The following is a 17,395-nucleotide window of genomic DNA, read 5'->3' on the forward strand; positions in this document are numbered from 1 at the left end:
TACGGGTGATAACAGGGAGCGGGCTTCCTCATCCGTTAGTTTTGGCAGGGGTAGCCGCTGCAAGAAGGTATCAATTAAATTTTTTGATTTGGAGGGGTCGTCGGTAAGGTGATGAGGTTGGAGATTGTATAAATCTGCATAAAAGAGTTGAAATTCTTTGGCGATCCCTGTTGTGGAGGTGACTATCTTCCCCGTCCTATCTTTTATAGATGAAATTGTATTTTTAGCCCGAGCCTTTTTAATTAGTGCCGAGGTGAGCTTACTCCCCTTATTGCCTTGGATGTACACAGTGTGCCTCCAGTAAAGATGCTTTTTATTAAATTTAGCGTTGAGGCATAACCTTAGGTCATTCCTCAGTTCCGTTAGCTGGCTTAAAACCGACTGTGTTTGGGAGAGTTTAGCTTTTTGCTCTAGTTTGGCGATCTGTATAAGCTTATCATCGATTTCTTTCTGGGCTTTCTTCTTGACCCTGGAGCCTAACGCTATCAGTAGCCCTCTGACATACGCCTTATGGGCCTCCCACACCATAGGGACACTCACTTCTCCTTGGGAGTTGATCTGGAAGTACTCCTCAATTAGGGCGGAAAGAGCAGATGTATCTTCCTTATTATCTAACAAGGAGGCGTTCAGCCTCCATCTCCACTCCCTAGGACGCTGGTGTGCAGGCTGCAACGTTATATGTATTGGTGCGTGATCTGAGATGGTGGCCGTATCTATTATTGCCCCCTTCAGCGATGTGAGGAGACTAGAGGAGATCATCAGGTAGTCCAGTCTTTGAAAAGTACCGTGCACCTGTGAGAAGAAGGAATAATCCTTGTCTACTGGGTATAATAGGCGCCAGGCGTCTATCAATTCCAACTCCTGTAGTTTTTTAATCAGTTTCTTCAGCTTACGCTGAGAGATATGGGAACGGCAGGAGGAGGAGTCCAGGAGAGGATTCATGGTGAGGTTCAGATCACCTCCCAGGATTATCTGTCCTGTTGCAAAGTTTTTTAGGACTTCCAACTGTGCTACCAGCCACGTTACCTGGTCAGTATTCGGTGCGTATAGGTTGGCCACCGTGACTCGCAGGCCATTGATGGAGCCTTTTAGGTACAGTACTCTACCATCACCGTCTGTGTACTGTGAGTCGCACACAAAGTTGACGGATTTGTGGAATAAAGTTGACACCCCCCTGGAGGCCGATGTGGCGTGTGTGCTGTGGAAGTGCTGTGGGAATGTCTTACCTTGCAGCGCGAAACACCTGTCCCCCTTGAAATGCGTCTCCTGAAGAAGTACTATTTTCGAACCGTATCTCCTGAGGAGCTGGGCAATATTATGTCGCTTCGCCGGCGCGTTGAGACCCCGGACATTGAACGAAGTGAATCGCAGGTCGTCCATTAAAGATTACTCAAGGTGAACAATGAAGAAAGAAAAACAATTAGTTATGCACAGGTATCTTCCTTTGGGGATAGGGGGGGGGGAAGAAGGGAGGTGAGGGGAAAGCCGAAGGTAAGAGGGGGATGTGATACACAAAGAATAAAAAAAAAAAAAAAAAAAGCGCGGTACAAACAATAAAGCTTAGAAATTTACTTATAATATCAAACAAGGTTGCAATTAACTAGGCTGGAAAATTCAGCCAGAGGGTCTGATGTAAATCAGAGCCCTCTCTTGGGGGCGAGCCAATTAGGTGTTGCCGTGGCAAGACCTGTTCTACAGCTATAGGTAGTTGGCTTGACCTGACAGGCACGGTCGGGGAACCTGTCTCGTTGGGGAAGTAATTATTACAATAGATCCAGTACAAACGGATAATACTGTGCAATTCTCGCTATAGTAGACACCACTATCAATATCATCTCCATCTTATTCGCTAAGCTGTCACACTACGAGATCTATAAACGTACGAACAGGAAAGTTGGGTGGAGGGTCACCCTCAGTCTCTAGCATGGGACTCAGCTTCCGGACTCTGATAACGTCGTCGTCTTACCGCCCGGACCCGGCAACCCCACCTCCGAGTGGAAACGGATAGCCTTTCAACGAGCTTCCATGTTAAACTCTCCCTGGAGTGGGTGCCGCGTCAGGCTCAGAGCGCCGGATATAGGCGAGCAACAGACTCGCAATAACAAAACGCAGGGAACATATCCTTCCCCTAGGGAGCTCAAGTGTCCAACTTATCCAGATCTTCCCTTGATTTCTTTTTCTTGCCCCTGGGGGACTTATGACTTGTAACTGGCAGCCAAGTCTCTGGCGTCGGCATCACAGCAAACCTTGGAAGCTCCGGTAGCGGCATCCAGCTCGGTACTTCCACGGGATCGATATTCAGTAGCTGCCAACACTGCTGAAGCTCTTCAGGGGTACGGATGTTTATTTTGCGGCCCTGGTGATTTATTCCCAGACCAAAAGGGAATAGCCATGCATACTTTATCCCATTGCTTTTTAGCGCCTCCAATAACGGTCGCAGCAAGCGGCGTTTGGCCAAGGTGGACGGGGCCAGATCCTGATAAATTTGTATATCCGCGTCCCCAAACTTTAAGTCCTTATAGACTCTTGCGGCTTTAAATACGTCGCTGGTATCCGTAAAGGAGAGGATTTTGCACACTACGTCCCGCGGGGGGTCAGATGCAGGGGGCAACGGTCTGAGCGCTCTGTGTATGCGTTCAATACAGATGGCTGCTGCTCTGTCCTCCCCAAGGAGCTGACTAAAGATGGTTTTGGCCACTTTGTTTAAACTTTCAGCTGCCCACGACTCCGGGAGCCCTTTTATACGGACATTGTTCCGTCTATTTCTATTCTCAATATCCTCCTGGAGTATTAAGGACTTATTGATCTGGTTGTGGTGCTCTCTGATAGCTTTTTCCATGTCAGTAGCGTGCACCGTAATGGCTGCCGCCGTGGACTCCAGCTCCTCCACCCTGCGGCCCATGTTTTTCAAATCTTCTTTAATTTCTAATAAGTCTGCCTTCAAGGGATGCAGAGCCTGAGAGAATAATTCCCTCATAAAGCTCCTAGACACGTTCTCTCCCTCCTCTCCGTCTGATGAGGCCCCCTCCTCCCCCTCCTTACTGTGTGCTGCTGCGGTGTCTGTTGCCGGCGCCATCTTGGACAGGGGACGAGGTGAGCGGGCGCCCCGCTCCTTGAGGTAGCGCTGCATGTCCGCTTGTCCCCGGGCGGCTCTGGGGGTGCTCTGCGCTTCCCCTCCCTTCTCCTTGCCGGTCTTCCCCATTTTGGTTGCTTCTGCTAGCTATTACAGGTCCCCGCGGGTGCCGGTGAGACGGAGCTCCGGGCTTAGGACTCCATCTCCTGCAGCGGTCAAGCCACGCCCCCCACAACGTATGCTTTATACTCTTTCTTTGTCCAAAAATGTTGTTGAACTTTGTGTTCAGCTCTGGTCTCAGCAGGATAATGTAACATTTGGGGATGAAGATACAGCCCAGGAGTCCAGCACTGGAAGCTGAGATGGCAAAAACTTCTACAGCCACCATGTATTTCCCCTTGGTACTGAGATAGGCCGGAATGAAGGAGATCCACACACTGCAGAAGACCAGCATGCTGAAGGAGATGTACTGAGCCTCATTGAAGACGTCTGGAAGCTTCCTGGCTAGAAATGCTATAATAAAACTCAACACAACCAGGAATCCAATGTAGCCGAGGACCATGTAGAAAGCAATGACAGATCCCTCATTACATTGTAAGACTATCTTCCCAACCTCTACCTCAGTGTTATAATCTGGGAATGGTGGAGAGAAAGATAACCAGAAGACACAGATCAGAACCTCTCCTGTTGTACCAGTAATGAGTAGAGATGTGGACAAATGTCTCCCCAACCATCTCCTCAGTGTTCTGCCTGGTTGGATGGTGTGAAAAGCCAAGACTACAGTGACTGTTTTAGCTAAAATGGAAGAAACTGCAAGACTATAAATGATCCCAGTTCCCACCTGTCGTAGCAGACATGGGATCCTCGTGGGCCGTCCAATGAATAAGAGAGGACATAGAAATGAGAAGAGTAGAGAGAGGAGGAGGATGTAGCTCAGGTTCTGATTATTGGCTTTCACTATTGAAGTGTCCTTGTGTTTTATATATATCCCCAACACAACGACAGTCACAAAACAGAAGAAGAGATTGATAATGACGAGAGATAATCCCAATGTGTCTTCATAGGACAGGAAATCAAGTGGTCGCGGGATACAGGTGTCTCTTCTCTCATTAGACCAGCGGTCTTCAGGACACTCCAAACATCTCTCCATATCTGCGGGACATTTATGGCGAGTCAAAATAGATAATATTAATTACTAGAATAAATAAGTATTCCAGCAGACAAGACCACAACCACATCTCAGCTAACAGGATTGTGTATGATATTTCACCCTGTAAATTATCTTTATCTATATAATCACACTTGGTACTCCTTGTATATTAATATAATCAATAATTAGCGGCCCTACAGAGTAACACAAGACAACTGATAAATGTCTATTTCTCACCAGTCTGGTTGGAGATCTCGCCTTCTGCACAGGGGACGCAGTAGTAGCAGCATTTTTGTTTTCCTTCCCATGGGACTTTCCTGTATCCGGGTAGACAGCTCTCACTGCAGGCAGAACGCGGGACCTGTGATATATGGAGAATTTCCATGGTTGCTCCTTGTTTAGGATTCATTTACACATAGGAATTGATCGTTAGAACAAGGGAACAAGACTTTTCTTTTCAAATGACATCCTTCTACATGTACAATTTATGGTTTACATTTTTATCACATTTCATTCAGTCTATCATTGGTCTGTCAGGGTCGATTGGGAATACATGTGAACGGTTTACAAAGTACTGAACACACGGAACGGCTCGCAAATGATGTATGATAATGCTTATACCTGCATAAAATGAACACCGAATGACAAGCGGACACATTATCATTCTTCATTCAGTTGTTGGCCGCGTTTTCATTGAACAATAATTGTTCCGTCTAAAAGCACCCTTAGCTTGTGATTTACATTTGGCCTTTTCCTGTTCATTATGTTTTGTTTGCTCTTAGACTATTATAAGAGAAGAAAACTAAATATTGTATCAGTTTGGTTTGAAGTTTTTTTTAGCCCGTCATTGAATGAACTTCCAAAAACATGACAAAAAATTTTAGCTGATAAAATTCTTTCAGAAACACAATTATTAGACTAAAATACCTTTATTGATGATTTTTTAATTTTATTGCAAATTTATGTATATATCACATATGTGATTGCTCCCAATAAGAGAAACCACGCAATCTTTTAGATATGATACCTTTTAATGGCTAACAAAAACACATGATGTAATAGCGAGCTTGTGAACCTCCCGGGCTCTTCGTCAGGCTAAAAATGGAGCAGATCTGAAGAGGCATGAATATTTATACACACTTATAACATACATACTTATGACAAGGCACAGACATGGATGTGATTGATTTGCACTTAAAAGGAATTCGGCAACAAATAACAAACTTTTTTGTCTAGGTACTGATAGCAGAGTGAGAGTTTTATGGTCCCTGAATTACCGTTGTGGTAAGGACGGTTGGGGTGGGGGGGGGGGTTGTCAGGCCAGGAATGCTACAAGAGATACACAAACATTTTTAACTAGACACTGATAAGGGATTATAAGTTTGGCTGTAGACGATGGACTTTTTGATGTGTTTATGATGTAAACTGTCCCATCTGAGATATGTGGGCCGATCAATCGGTTTTCGGTATAGGGATGTCTGTATTGAGTTTTCGGTATAGGGATATCTGTACCTCAGATGGGACAGTTTCCATCCTAAATACATCAAAAAGTCCATCGTCTACAGCCAGGCCATCAGATACAACCGGATCTGCTCCAACCCAAAAGACAGAGAGGAACATTTGTACCATCTTAAAAGGACATTTTTTAATCAGGGCTACCATACTACCTCAACTGATGACCGAATCACCAGAGCCACCAGGATACTCAGAAATCACCAGGATACCCAGGAATCACCAGAGCCACCAGGATACCCAGGAATCAACTACTCCAATACAAGGAGAAGGAAAGAAACAATTGTGTGCCTCTAGTAGTGACCTACAATCTCCATCAGAGGTACTAAGGAAAACCGCAAAGAAACTCCACCATACCCTACACAAGGATGACCGTCTGACCACAGTATTCTCTGACCCTCCCCTCTTGTGTTACAGGCAACCTCCTAACTTGAGGAACTTTGTAATCAGGACTGCATTACCCTCTGACACACAAGAAGGAACTTATCCCTGTAATATAAGGAGCCGTAAGACCTGCTCACATATACTGACTGCCGACAGGATACGGATCCCCAATACACAGCAGGACTATAAGATCCCAGGGACATTCACATGTTCCACGTCCAATGTTGTGTACCTGATCTTGTGCAGTAAATGTCCTGTTGGGGGTCTTTATGTCAGAGAAATACGGCAAAGGCTGAAAGCCAGGATGAGATCTCATCGCCACACAATTAAACACAGAAAAAGAGAATTGCCTGTGGCCGAGCACTTCTCTAACCGTGGACATAACATAGGAGATATGAGAGTTTTGATATTGAAGGGTGGTTTCAAGACACAAAACCACAGAAGAATTTGGGAATATAAATTCCTAACAACCTTTGACACGCTGAATACGGGGTTAAATTATTCCCCAGGATTTATGCGTGAATGAGAGGTGTGAGACACTTATTGCACAGATAAGACTCCCATCAACAGTAATTCAGGGACCATAAAGTTATAATCCCTTATCAGTGTCTAGTTTAAAATGTTTGTGTACCTTTTGTAGCGTTCCTGGCATGACGACCCCCCCCCCCCCTCACAACAGTAATTCAGGGACCAAAAAACTTTTACTCTGTTATCAGTACCTAGATGAAAAAGTTTGTTTTCTGTTGCAGAATTCCTTTTAAGTGCGAACCAATCACATCCATATCTGTGCCTTGTCATAAGTATGTATGTTATAAGTGTGTTTAAATATTCATGCCTCTTCAGATCCAATCCATTTTAGACATTAAAAGGTCTCATATCTACAAGATTACTTGGTTTCTCTTACTGAGAACAATCACATTTTGCTCTACTGGCGACACAGTACCAAACCTTTATTTTAATTATATTACATAGGATACCTCATGGCTATTGCCAACTTTTACATTGGATATGTATCACATGATACAACTTGTTTATTGACAACCTATCAGTGGTGTCCATATGATTACTTTTGTGGGTGCTTATAAAAAACCTAACCTTCTTCAAGGCTGTCAAACATTTTAGTGAATGTACAAGATACTGAAATACTACAAAATAGTCAATATTTGAATACTAATAATTAGGAATCAAGTACTATATACTTAATACTGTAAAAAAAAGTCTTCTACTTTAGTGTTTTCAGTTCATCAAAAACTTAAGGGGGGCTTGATCTCCCCTCAACCCTCTTGTATGGAATCCAACAAAACATTTTTTGTGTTGAGACACCCTATATTGTGCTGTGCACTTCTATGTTGACCATAAAGCCAGCTTGTATCTTATATGATATATATACATTCTTCTATGTACTACTTGTGAATATTTATAGATATATAAGTGTTTAGTTCCTTGTTTGAGTCTTTTAGAATAACATTTTTTTTCTTACCTTATATTCCCCAAACATTCCCTGATATTCACCCAGGTAGATCTACCAGTCCTGTTTTCATTGGGACAGCTGTTTTCCTTCTATATAATCTGCTACTTACCAACTATGCCATCTAGTGGCTGCTCACGGCACCATGTGGTAATACCATGAAGTGTCATATTTGTTGCACAATGCAGTAGAGAGGCAAAACCATTCCCTTAATAAATATATGGGAATATGTGTACTGGATCATATAAGATACAAAATATGGTGAATATATTAAAAAGTGTATTTAACTCTTTACTAACCCACTAAACCAAGACACGGTGCTGGAAGCCATAAATTTGATGCCCAGAGCCGTAAAAATATGGAGTTGTAGTTTTTATTGTATCTATCTAATATGCATCCGCCTGTTATATCATAAACCTCATGATATTCAATTAACCGAGAGCACTCTACACAATATCTTAGCCTTACTGAAGTGGACTGGCAAACGTGATGTTATCAGCACCAGTTTCCAAGAATATTTTCTGTTTTACCTTACCCTATCACATTCAGAATTGTGTGTGATTTGTATGAAATAAAAGTATCTCACCTCCTAAGTTGCCCGTTAATATGTCTGTTTGCAGGCGCAGAGAAAATATATACTCATGTCCACAATATCATTCGGTCCTATGGTCTTCATAAATTACTGATAATAGATACGTGGGAATATGGACATACGGAGTACTTTTCTTTGCTTTATTAAATATTCATGCTTGTACAGTCAGGTACACAGAAAGAAAACTCGTTTCAGCTGTACGGCCTTGTTCACCTTCACAGCACAGCTTTCATTTTACCTCAGCATTCTCAATATCAAGCAATTATCTTGCGAAACGTTCGGCGGATGCATCATTTTGTAGTTGAACACTCATCCTGTTGCTCGTAATGCCTTTTGCTTTTGTGCTTGAGATGGAAATCAAACCAGCTTTGTCTGGGGGGCATAACTGTCGATGATGCTCGCACGTGCACCACCTATCGTAGGATAGATGTACTATGCCAGTAATCTTCCCAGGAGTGTACTCGACAACTTCCCAAAGTTTCATGGCGATTGAATGAATGGTGTAGTAATGCATGAAAGACAAGCAGACAGACAGACATTCATTTTTATATATATAGATGACAGCAGGAAGTGAGAGAATTAGATTCCATACATAAAATTTGGAGGCTAATTCTTTTGTGCATAGAATTAAATAATCGAGTTGGGACCCATTAGCTTTTCCTATTTATGACATAATCAATGCTCGTGCCAAATTTCAAGTTTTAATGACATCGGGAAGTAAGAGAATTAGATTCCATACGTACAATTTGGATGCTAATTCTTTTGCACTTAGAATTGAGAAAACGAGTTGGGACCCATTACCTTTTCCTAGTCATGACATAATCGATGCTCGTGCCAAATTTCACGTTTCTATGACATTGGGAAGTGAGAAAATTAGATTTCGTATGTAAAATTTGGACGCTAATTCTTTGGCGCTTAGAATTGAATAATCGAGTTAGGACCCATTAGGTTTCCTATTTATGACATAATCAATGCTCATGCCAAATTTCAAGTTTCTATTACATTGGGAAGTGAGAGAATTAGATTCCGTACGTAAAATTTGGACACTAATCTTTTTGCGCTTATAATTGAACTAGCTGATATATCCGGCTTCGCCCAAGTTAATTTGGTACTGGTGTTTATCTGGTGTTCATACGGAAAATCTTATAAAGTCGTGGTTACGTTAGAGATACCGAGGAAAAACATATGTTCACCATTTTGCAAAGTTCTCTGCATTACCCAGGAAACACCACGGGAGGTAACCATGCAACGTTTCCTTTATATAAAATGACATCAGGAAGTGAGAGAATTAGATTCCATATGTAAAATTTGGACGATAATTCTTTTGCACTTAGAATTGACCAATCAAGCTGGGACCCATTAACTTTTCCTATATATGACATATTCAATGCTTATGGCAAATTTCATGTTTTTATGACATTGGGAAGTAAGAGATTTAGATTATGTATGTAAAATTTCGACACTAAATCTTTTGCGCTACAGTTAAATAATCGAATTGGGACTAGAGATGAGCGAATGTACTCGGTAAAGCACTACTCGTCCGAGTAATGTGCTTTATCCGAGTACCTCCCCGCTCGTCCTGAAAGATTCGGGGAGCGCCGCTGCTGACAGGTGAGTTGCGGCAGGGAGCAGGGGAGAGCGGGCGGGAGAGAAGGAGAGAGAGATCTCCCCTCCGTTCCTCCCCGCTCTCCCCTGCAGCTCCCCGCTCCGCGGCGCTCCCCGAATCTTTCAGGACGAGCGGGGAGGTACTCGGATAAAGCACATTACTCGGACGAGTAGTGCTTATCCGAGTACGTTCGCTCATCTCTAATTGGGACCCATTACCTTTTCTCATGGCAAATTTCATGTTTCTACGACAACGGGAAGGGAGAGAGTTAGATTCCATACGTTAAATTTGGACGCTAATTCTTTTGCGCTTAGAATTGAATAATCGAGTTGGGACCCATTAACTTTTCCTATTTATGACACAATCAATGCCCTTGCCAAATTTCAAGTTTCTATTATACCAAGAAGTGAGAGAATTAGATTTTGTACGTAAAATGTGGACGCTAATTCTGTTGCGCTAGAATTGAATAATCGAGTTGGGAGCCATTAACTTTTCCTATTTATGACATATTCAATGCTTATGGAAAATTTCATGTTTCTATGACATTGGGAACTGAGAGATTTAGATTATGTACGTAAAATTTCGATGCTAATACTTTTGTACTACAATTAAATAATCGAGTTGGGACCCATTACCTTTTCCTATTTATGACATAATCAATGCTCGTGCGAAATTTCAAGTTTCTATGACATTGGGAAGTGATGGAATTAGATTTATGACATAATCAATGCTCATGCCAAATTTCAAGTTTCTATGACACCGGGAAGTGATGAAATTAGATTCCGTACGTAAAATTTGGACGCTAATTTTTTTGCGCTTAGAATTTAATAATCGAGTTGGGACCCATTAGCTTTTCCTATTTATCACATAATCAATGCTTGTGCTAAATTACATTGGGATGTGAGAGAATTAGATTCCGTACGTAAAATTTGGACGCTAATTCTTTTGCGCATAGAATTGAATAATAGACTTGGGACCCATTAACTTTTCTAATATATGACACAATCAATGCCCATGCCAAATTTCACGTTTCTATGAAACCTGAAAGTGAAAGAATTAGATTCCGTACATAAAATTTGGACGCTAATTCTTTAGCGCTTAGAATTAAATAATCGAGTTGGGACCCATTAACTTTTCCTATATATGACATTATCAATGCTCAAGGCAAATTTCATGTTTCTAGGACATCGGGAAGTGAGAGAATTAGATCCCGTACGTAAAATTTGGACGCTAATTCTTTTGCGCTAAGAATTGAATAGTTGAGTTGGGACCCATTAACTTTTCCTATTTATCGCATCATCAATGCTCGTGCGAAATTTCAAGTTTCTATGACACCGGGAAAGTGAGAACATTAAATTCCGTACAGAAAATTTGAACGCTAATTTTTTTGCGCATAAAATTGAATAATGGAGTTGGGGTGCATTAGCTTTTCCTATTTATGACATAATCAATGCTCGTGCGAAATTTCACGTTTCTATGACACCAGAAAGTGAGAAAATTACATTCCGTACGTAAAATTTGGAAGCTAATTCTTTTGGGCATAGATATGAATAATTGAGTTGAAACCCATTAGCTTTTCCTATTTATGACATAATCAATGCTTATGGCAAATTTTATGTTTCTATTACATTGGGAAGTGAGAGATTTAGATTATGTACGTAAAATTTCGACGCTAAATCTTTTGCGCTACACTTAAATAATCGAGTTGGGACCCATTACCTTTTCTTATTTATAACATAACCAATGCTCATGGCAAATTTCATGTTTCTACGACAACGGGAAGTGAGAGAATTAGATTCTGTACGTATAATTTGGGCGCTAATTCTTTTGCGCTTAGAATTGAAAAATCGAGTTCAGACCCATTAACTTTTCATATTTATGACACAATCAATGCCCTTGCCAAATTTCAAGTTTCTATGACACCAAGAAGTGAGAGAATTAGATTTTGTACGTAAAATGTGGACGCTAATTCTTTTGCGCTTAGAATTAAACAATCAAGTTGGGACCCATTAACTATTCCTATTTATGACATAATGAATGCTCATGCAAAATTTCAAGTTTCTCTGACATCAGGAAGTGAGAGAATTAGATTCCATACGTAAAATTTGGATGCTAATTCTTTTGCATTTAGAATTGACTAATCAAGCTGGGACCCATTAACTTTTCCTATTTATGATATATTCAATGCTTATGGCAAATTTCATGTTTCTATGACATTGGGAAGTGAGAGAGTTAGATTATGTACGTAAAATTTCGATGCTAATTCTTTTGCGCTACAATTAAATAATCGAGCTGGGACCCATTACCTTTTCCTATTCATGACATAATCAATGCTCGTGCCAAATTTCAAGTTTCAATGACATTGGGAAGTGATGGAATTAGATTCCGTACGTAAAATTTGGATGCTAATTTTTTGGTGCTAGAATTGAATAATCGAGTTGCCACCCATTAGGTTTTCCTATTTATAACACAATCAATGCTTTTGCCAAATTTCATGTTTCTACGACATTAGGAAGTTGGAGAATTAAATTCTGTGCGCAAAATTTGGATGCTAATTCTTTTGCGCTAAGAATTGAATAGTCGAGTTGGGACCCATTAACTTTTCCTATTTATGACATAATCAATGCTCGTGCCAAATTTCACGTTTCTATGACACCAGAAAGTGAGAAAATGACATTCCGTACGTAAAATTTGGAAGCTAATTCTTTTGCGCATAGAATTGAATAATCGAGTTGGGACCCATTAGCTTTTCCTATTTTTGACATAATCAATGCTCGTGCCAAATTTCACGTTTCTATGACACCGGAATGTGAGAAAATTACATTCCGTATGTAAAATTGGGACGCTAATTCTTTTGCGCATAGAATTAAATAATCGAGTTGGGACCCATTTGCTTTTCCTGTTCATGATATAATCAATGCTCGTGCCAAATTTCACGTTTCTATGACACCAGAAAGTGAGAAAATTACATTCCCTACGTAAAATTTGGACGCTAATTCTTTTGCGCATAGAATTGAATATTGGAGTTGGGACCCATTAGCTTTTCCTATTTATGACATAATCAATGCTCCTGTCAAATTTCGAGTTTCTTCGACACCGGGAAGTGTGAGAATTAGATTCCGTACGTAAAATTTGGACGCTTATTCTTTTGCACATAGAATTGAATAATCGAGTTGGGACCCATTAGCTTTTCCTATTTATGACATAATCAATGCTCCTGCCAAATTTTAAGTTTCTATGACATTGGGAAGTGAGAGATTTAGATTCCGTATGCAAAATTTCGACGCCAATTCTTTTGCGCTAGAATTGAATAATCGAGTTGGGACCCAATTACTTTTCCTATTTTGGAGATAATCTATGCTTGTGCCAAATTTCACGTTTCTACGACATCGGGAAGTTGGAGAACTTTTGGCGAGTCAGTCAGTGGGTCAGTCAGTCAGTTAGTGAGTCAGTGAGGGCTTTCCTCTTTATATATATAGATAATCGAGTTGGGACCCATTAACTTTTCCTATTTATGACATAATCAATGCTCATGCCAAATTTCAAGTTTCTATGACACCGGGAAGTGATGAAATTAGATTCCGTACGTAAAATTTGGACGCTAATTTTTTTGCGCTTAGAATTGAATAATCAAGTTGGGACGCATTAACCATTCCTATTTATGACATAATCAATGCTCCTGCCAAATTTCAAGTTTCTATTACATTGGGAAGTGAGAGAATTAGATTCTGTACGTAAAATTTGGACGCTAATTCTTTTGCGCCTAGAATTAAATAATCGAGTTGGGTCCTATTAAATTTTCCTATTTATGACATAATCAATACCCGTGCCAAATTACCTCGGGAAGTGAGAAAATGAGATTCCGTACTACGTAAAATTAGGACGCTAAATGTTGAGCGCTTAGAATTAAATAATTGAGTTGGGACTAGAGATGAGCGAGCATACTCGTCCGAGCTTGATGCTCGTTCGAGTATTAGGGTGCTCGAGATGCTCGTTACTCGAGACGAGCACCACATGGTACTCGTCTCGATTAAACGAGCACTGACCATTGAATTCAATGGAGCGGGCAATACAGCCGGCTCCATTGAAAGCAATGGGCTGCCGGCGAGCGCGGGATGAATTTTCGGGAAGGGCTTAAAAATATAAGCCCTTACCTGAAAATCATCCTAAAATGTGTAAAAAAAAATGTATACTCACCTTTCCGCTGCAGCCGGAGTTTAGCCGCCTCTGGTCGGCAGTTCTCCTGAACTGTTTTCTGTAGTATTCAGCAGGCGGGGATTTAAAATCCCTGCCTGCTGAATGGGCTGCCTCTGATTGGTCACAGCTCTCACCAATCAGAGGCAGCTCTCACTCACCCATTCATGAATTCCATGGGCTAACATCATTCTTCTCTGCCGCAGCTGTTAAAGCTGTGGCAGAGGAGAATAATCTTTATGCTGACAGTGTGGGGGGGGAGGTCTCACTCTTGCCACTTTTGTGGCTTACTAGTGAGACATCGGAGCCCGAAATGCAGCCCTGCATGTTGCTCTTCGCCTGCCCTATCCATTTCTGTGTTTTTACATGACTTTGGTGATTTGCTAAGATTTTCACAAATGAAAACCTTAGCGGAGCACCAGTCATATACAAAAATGCTCGAGTCGCCCATTGACTTCAATGGGGTTCGTTACTCGAAACGAACTCTCGAGCATCACTGAAAGTTCGACTCGAGTAACGAGCACTCAAGCATTTTGGTGCTCGCTCATATCTAGTTGGGACCCATTAGCTTTTCCTATTTATGACATAATCAATGCTCCTGCCAAATTTCGAGTTTCTATGACAGCGGGAAGTGAATTAGATTCCATGCGTAAAATTTGGATGCTAATTTTTTTGCGCTTAAAATTGAATAATCGAGTTGGGACCCATTAACTTTTCATATTTATGACATAATCAATGCTTGTGCCAAATTACATTGGGAAGTGAGAGAATTAGATTCCGTACTATGTAAAATTTGGAGGCTAAATATTTAGCGCTTAGAATTAAATAATTGAGTTGGGACCCATTAACTTTTCCTATTTATGGCATAATCAATGCTCATGCCAAATTTCATGTTTCTATGACATAGGGAAGTGAGAAAATTAGATTCCTTACGTAAAATTTGGACGCTAACTCTTTGGCGCTTAGAATTGAATAATCGAGTTAGGACCCATTAGCTTTTCCTATTTATGACATAATCAATGCTCGTGCCAAATGTCAAGTTTCTATGACATTGGGAAGTGAGAGAATTAGATTTCGTACGTAGAATTTGAACGCTAATTTTTTTGCGTTTAGAATTCAATAATCGAGTTGGGACCCATTAGCTTTTCCTATTCATGACATAATCAATGCTCATGCCAAATTTCACGTTTCTATGACACGGGAAAGTGAGAAAATTAGATTCCGTACGTAAAATTTGGACGCTAATTCTTTGGTGCATAGAATTGAATAATGGAGTTGGGACCCATTAGCTTTTCCTATTTATGACATAATCAATGCTCGTGCCAAATTACATCGGGAAGTGAGAGCATTAGATTCTGTACGTAAAATCTGGACGCTAATTCTTTTGCGCATAGAATTGAATAATCGAGTTGGCACCCATTAGCTTTTTCTATTTATGACATAATCAATGCTCATGCCAAATTTCAAGTTTCTATTACATTGGGAAGTGAGAGAATTAGATTCGGTACGTAAAATTTGGACCCTACTTCTTTTGCGCTTAGAATTGAATAATAATCGAGTTGGGCCCTGTTACATTTTCCTATTACTGACATAATCAATGCTCGTGCCAAATTTCAAGTTTTTATGACATCGGGAAGTGAGAGAATTAGATTCTGTATGTAAAATTTGGACGCTAATTTTTTTGCGCTTAGAATTGAATAATCGACTTGGGTACCATTAACTTTTCCTATTTATGACATAATCAATGCTCGTGCCAAATCTCATGTTTCTATGACATCGGGAAGTGAGAGAATTGGTGGCAATGATGGAAATCGAACGATCTACGTGGGGGGGGGCGTAACCGTCGACGACGCTCGCACGCGCGCCATTTATCATAGGATAATTGTACTATGCCTGTAATCTTCCCAGGAGTGTACTCAACAACTTCCCAAAGTTTCATGGCGATCGGATGAATGGTGTAGTAGCACATAAAGGACAAACAAGCAAACAGACATACATTCAATTTTATATATATAGATATGTTCTTGATGCATACAGCAGAAATACATGATGTATTCAAAATATTGGGTTCTGTTTATTTATTGTTCAAATTATTTTTATTGAGTTTTCCAATAATATTACAGCATCGTTACAATAACTGTTCAAAAGAAAATGGTGTAGCCTATTGAAACAAGAGGTGTTACCGGAATCCCGGCTCCGCTGCCGAGGGCCGGCCGTGCCAGTCGCCTGCAGCTCCAAGCACCAGGGCCAGGAGACCGGCTTGGGCGTGAAGCTACAGGCAGATCGATGCTAGAAACAAGCGTATTTAGGCAGACATGTAAAAAGGGATGGGGGGGATAGGTAAGGTAAGAAGAGAGAAGGGGGGGAGGGGAGATCAGTCATCAGCGGCCAGGAGCCTGAGCTAAGTTTCTAACCAAGAGACACATTAGTTAGGCCTAGGAGGGCATTGTTCCTGTTTGGAGCCAAGCCTTCAATTCCATGGAGTTCCTAAACAGGATCCACGCCATCCATGTGGTAAAGTAATTTGGGTGTTCCCTTTATCTGTTGCACCAAGGTCCTCCATACGATTTATATAGTCGAGGGCTTCCAGCCACAGGATCCTCGTGGGAGGGGCAGAGGACATCCAGAGCTTAGGGATTGTCTGTCTCGCCGTAATGAGAAAGAATTTAAGAATGCTTTTTTTTTTTGTTTTGGAGAGGGGTTCCAGGATCATGGACAGTAGGGCTGCCTCCAGTGAGAGAATCACATTGTCTTTGTGGACCGCATTGTAGAGGTTGATAATATCTTGCCACAGAGGTAGGACCAAGGGGCAAGACCACCAAATGTGTAGGAAATCGCCTCTCCCGCTATGACACCTCCAACAGGCATCCGGGGTTTGGGAAAACATCCTTGCTAGCCGAGCCGGAGTCCTGTACCATTTGGACAGGATCTTGTAGTTAATTTCTTGGAATTTAGAGGAGGTCACCATTGAGTGGGTTAATGTAAAGGCTTTCCTCCATGCATCTCTGTGAAAGGACCTCCCTAGCTCTCTCTCGCAGCCCACAACAAATCCCGGAGGGTCATCACGAGTCTCCACATCCAGTAGAAGACTATATAATGAAGAAACCCTTGCCGGACCTAGTGTAGAGGAAACACAAAGTTGTTCAAACTGGGAGAGGGGAATGACCTAAAGTGTCTAATTTGCAGGTACTGTAACCATGCTCCCGTCTGGGGGCCCCTCCAGGACCTCGTTAATTGGTTGGACTCCAAGAGTCAACACCACATCCCTAACCCTGAGAGCCGGGGGTCCCTCTCCAGCAAGTGGGGAGAACCCTCCAAGACAGCCGGGAGATCGGGATTGCTGACCACCGGTGTTAGAGGGCCAGGGGGAGAGACCACATCCAAGTGTGAGGCGAAGCCATTCCATGCCTCCAAGA

At 41.5% G+C, this 17,395-nt stretch overlaps 1 protein-coding gene across 1 annotated transcript in view; it reads right to left on the reverse strand.

Annotated features, from left to right (window-relative positions):
- Nucleotides 1-3,223: 3,223 nt before the first annotated feature.
- LOC136577440 (vomeronasal type-2 receptor 26-like) overlaps nt 3,224-17,395 on the reverse strand; it is a 66,739-nt gene continuing 52,567 nt past the window's right edge. Inside the window, exons 3-5 of the mRNA XM_066577660.1 lie at nt 4,461-4,584; nt 3,323-4,225; nt 3,224-3,279 (exon numbers count right to left, since the gene is read on the reverse strand). Coding sequence (XP_066433757.1) covers nt 3,224-3,279; nt 3,323-4,225; nt 4,461-4,584 — 1,083 coding nt within the window. The remainder of the gene's footprint in view (nt 3,280-3,322; nt 4,226-4,460; nt 4,585-17,395) is intronic.

This window comes from Eleutherodactylus coqui, chromosome 1 (assembly GCF_035609145.1).
Source record: "Eleutherodactylus coqui strain aEleCoq1 chromosome 1, aEleCoq1.hap1, whole genome shotgun sequence".
Lineage (NCBI taxonomy): Eukaryota > Metazoa > Chordata > Amphibia > Anura > Eleutherodactylidae > Eleutherodactylus > Eleutherodactylus coqui.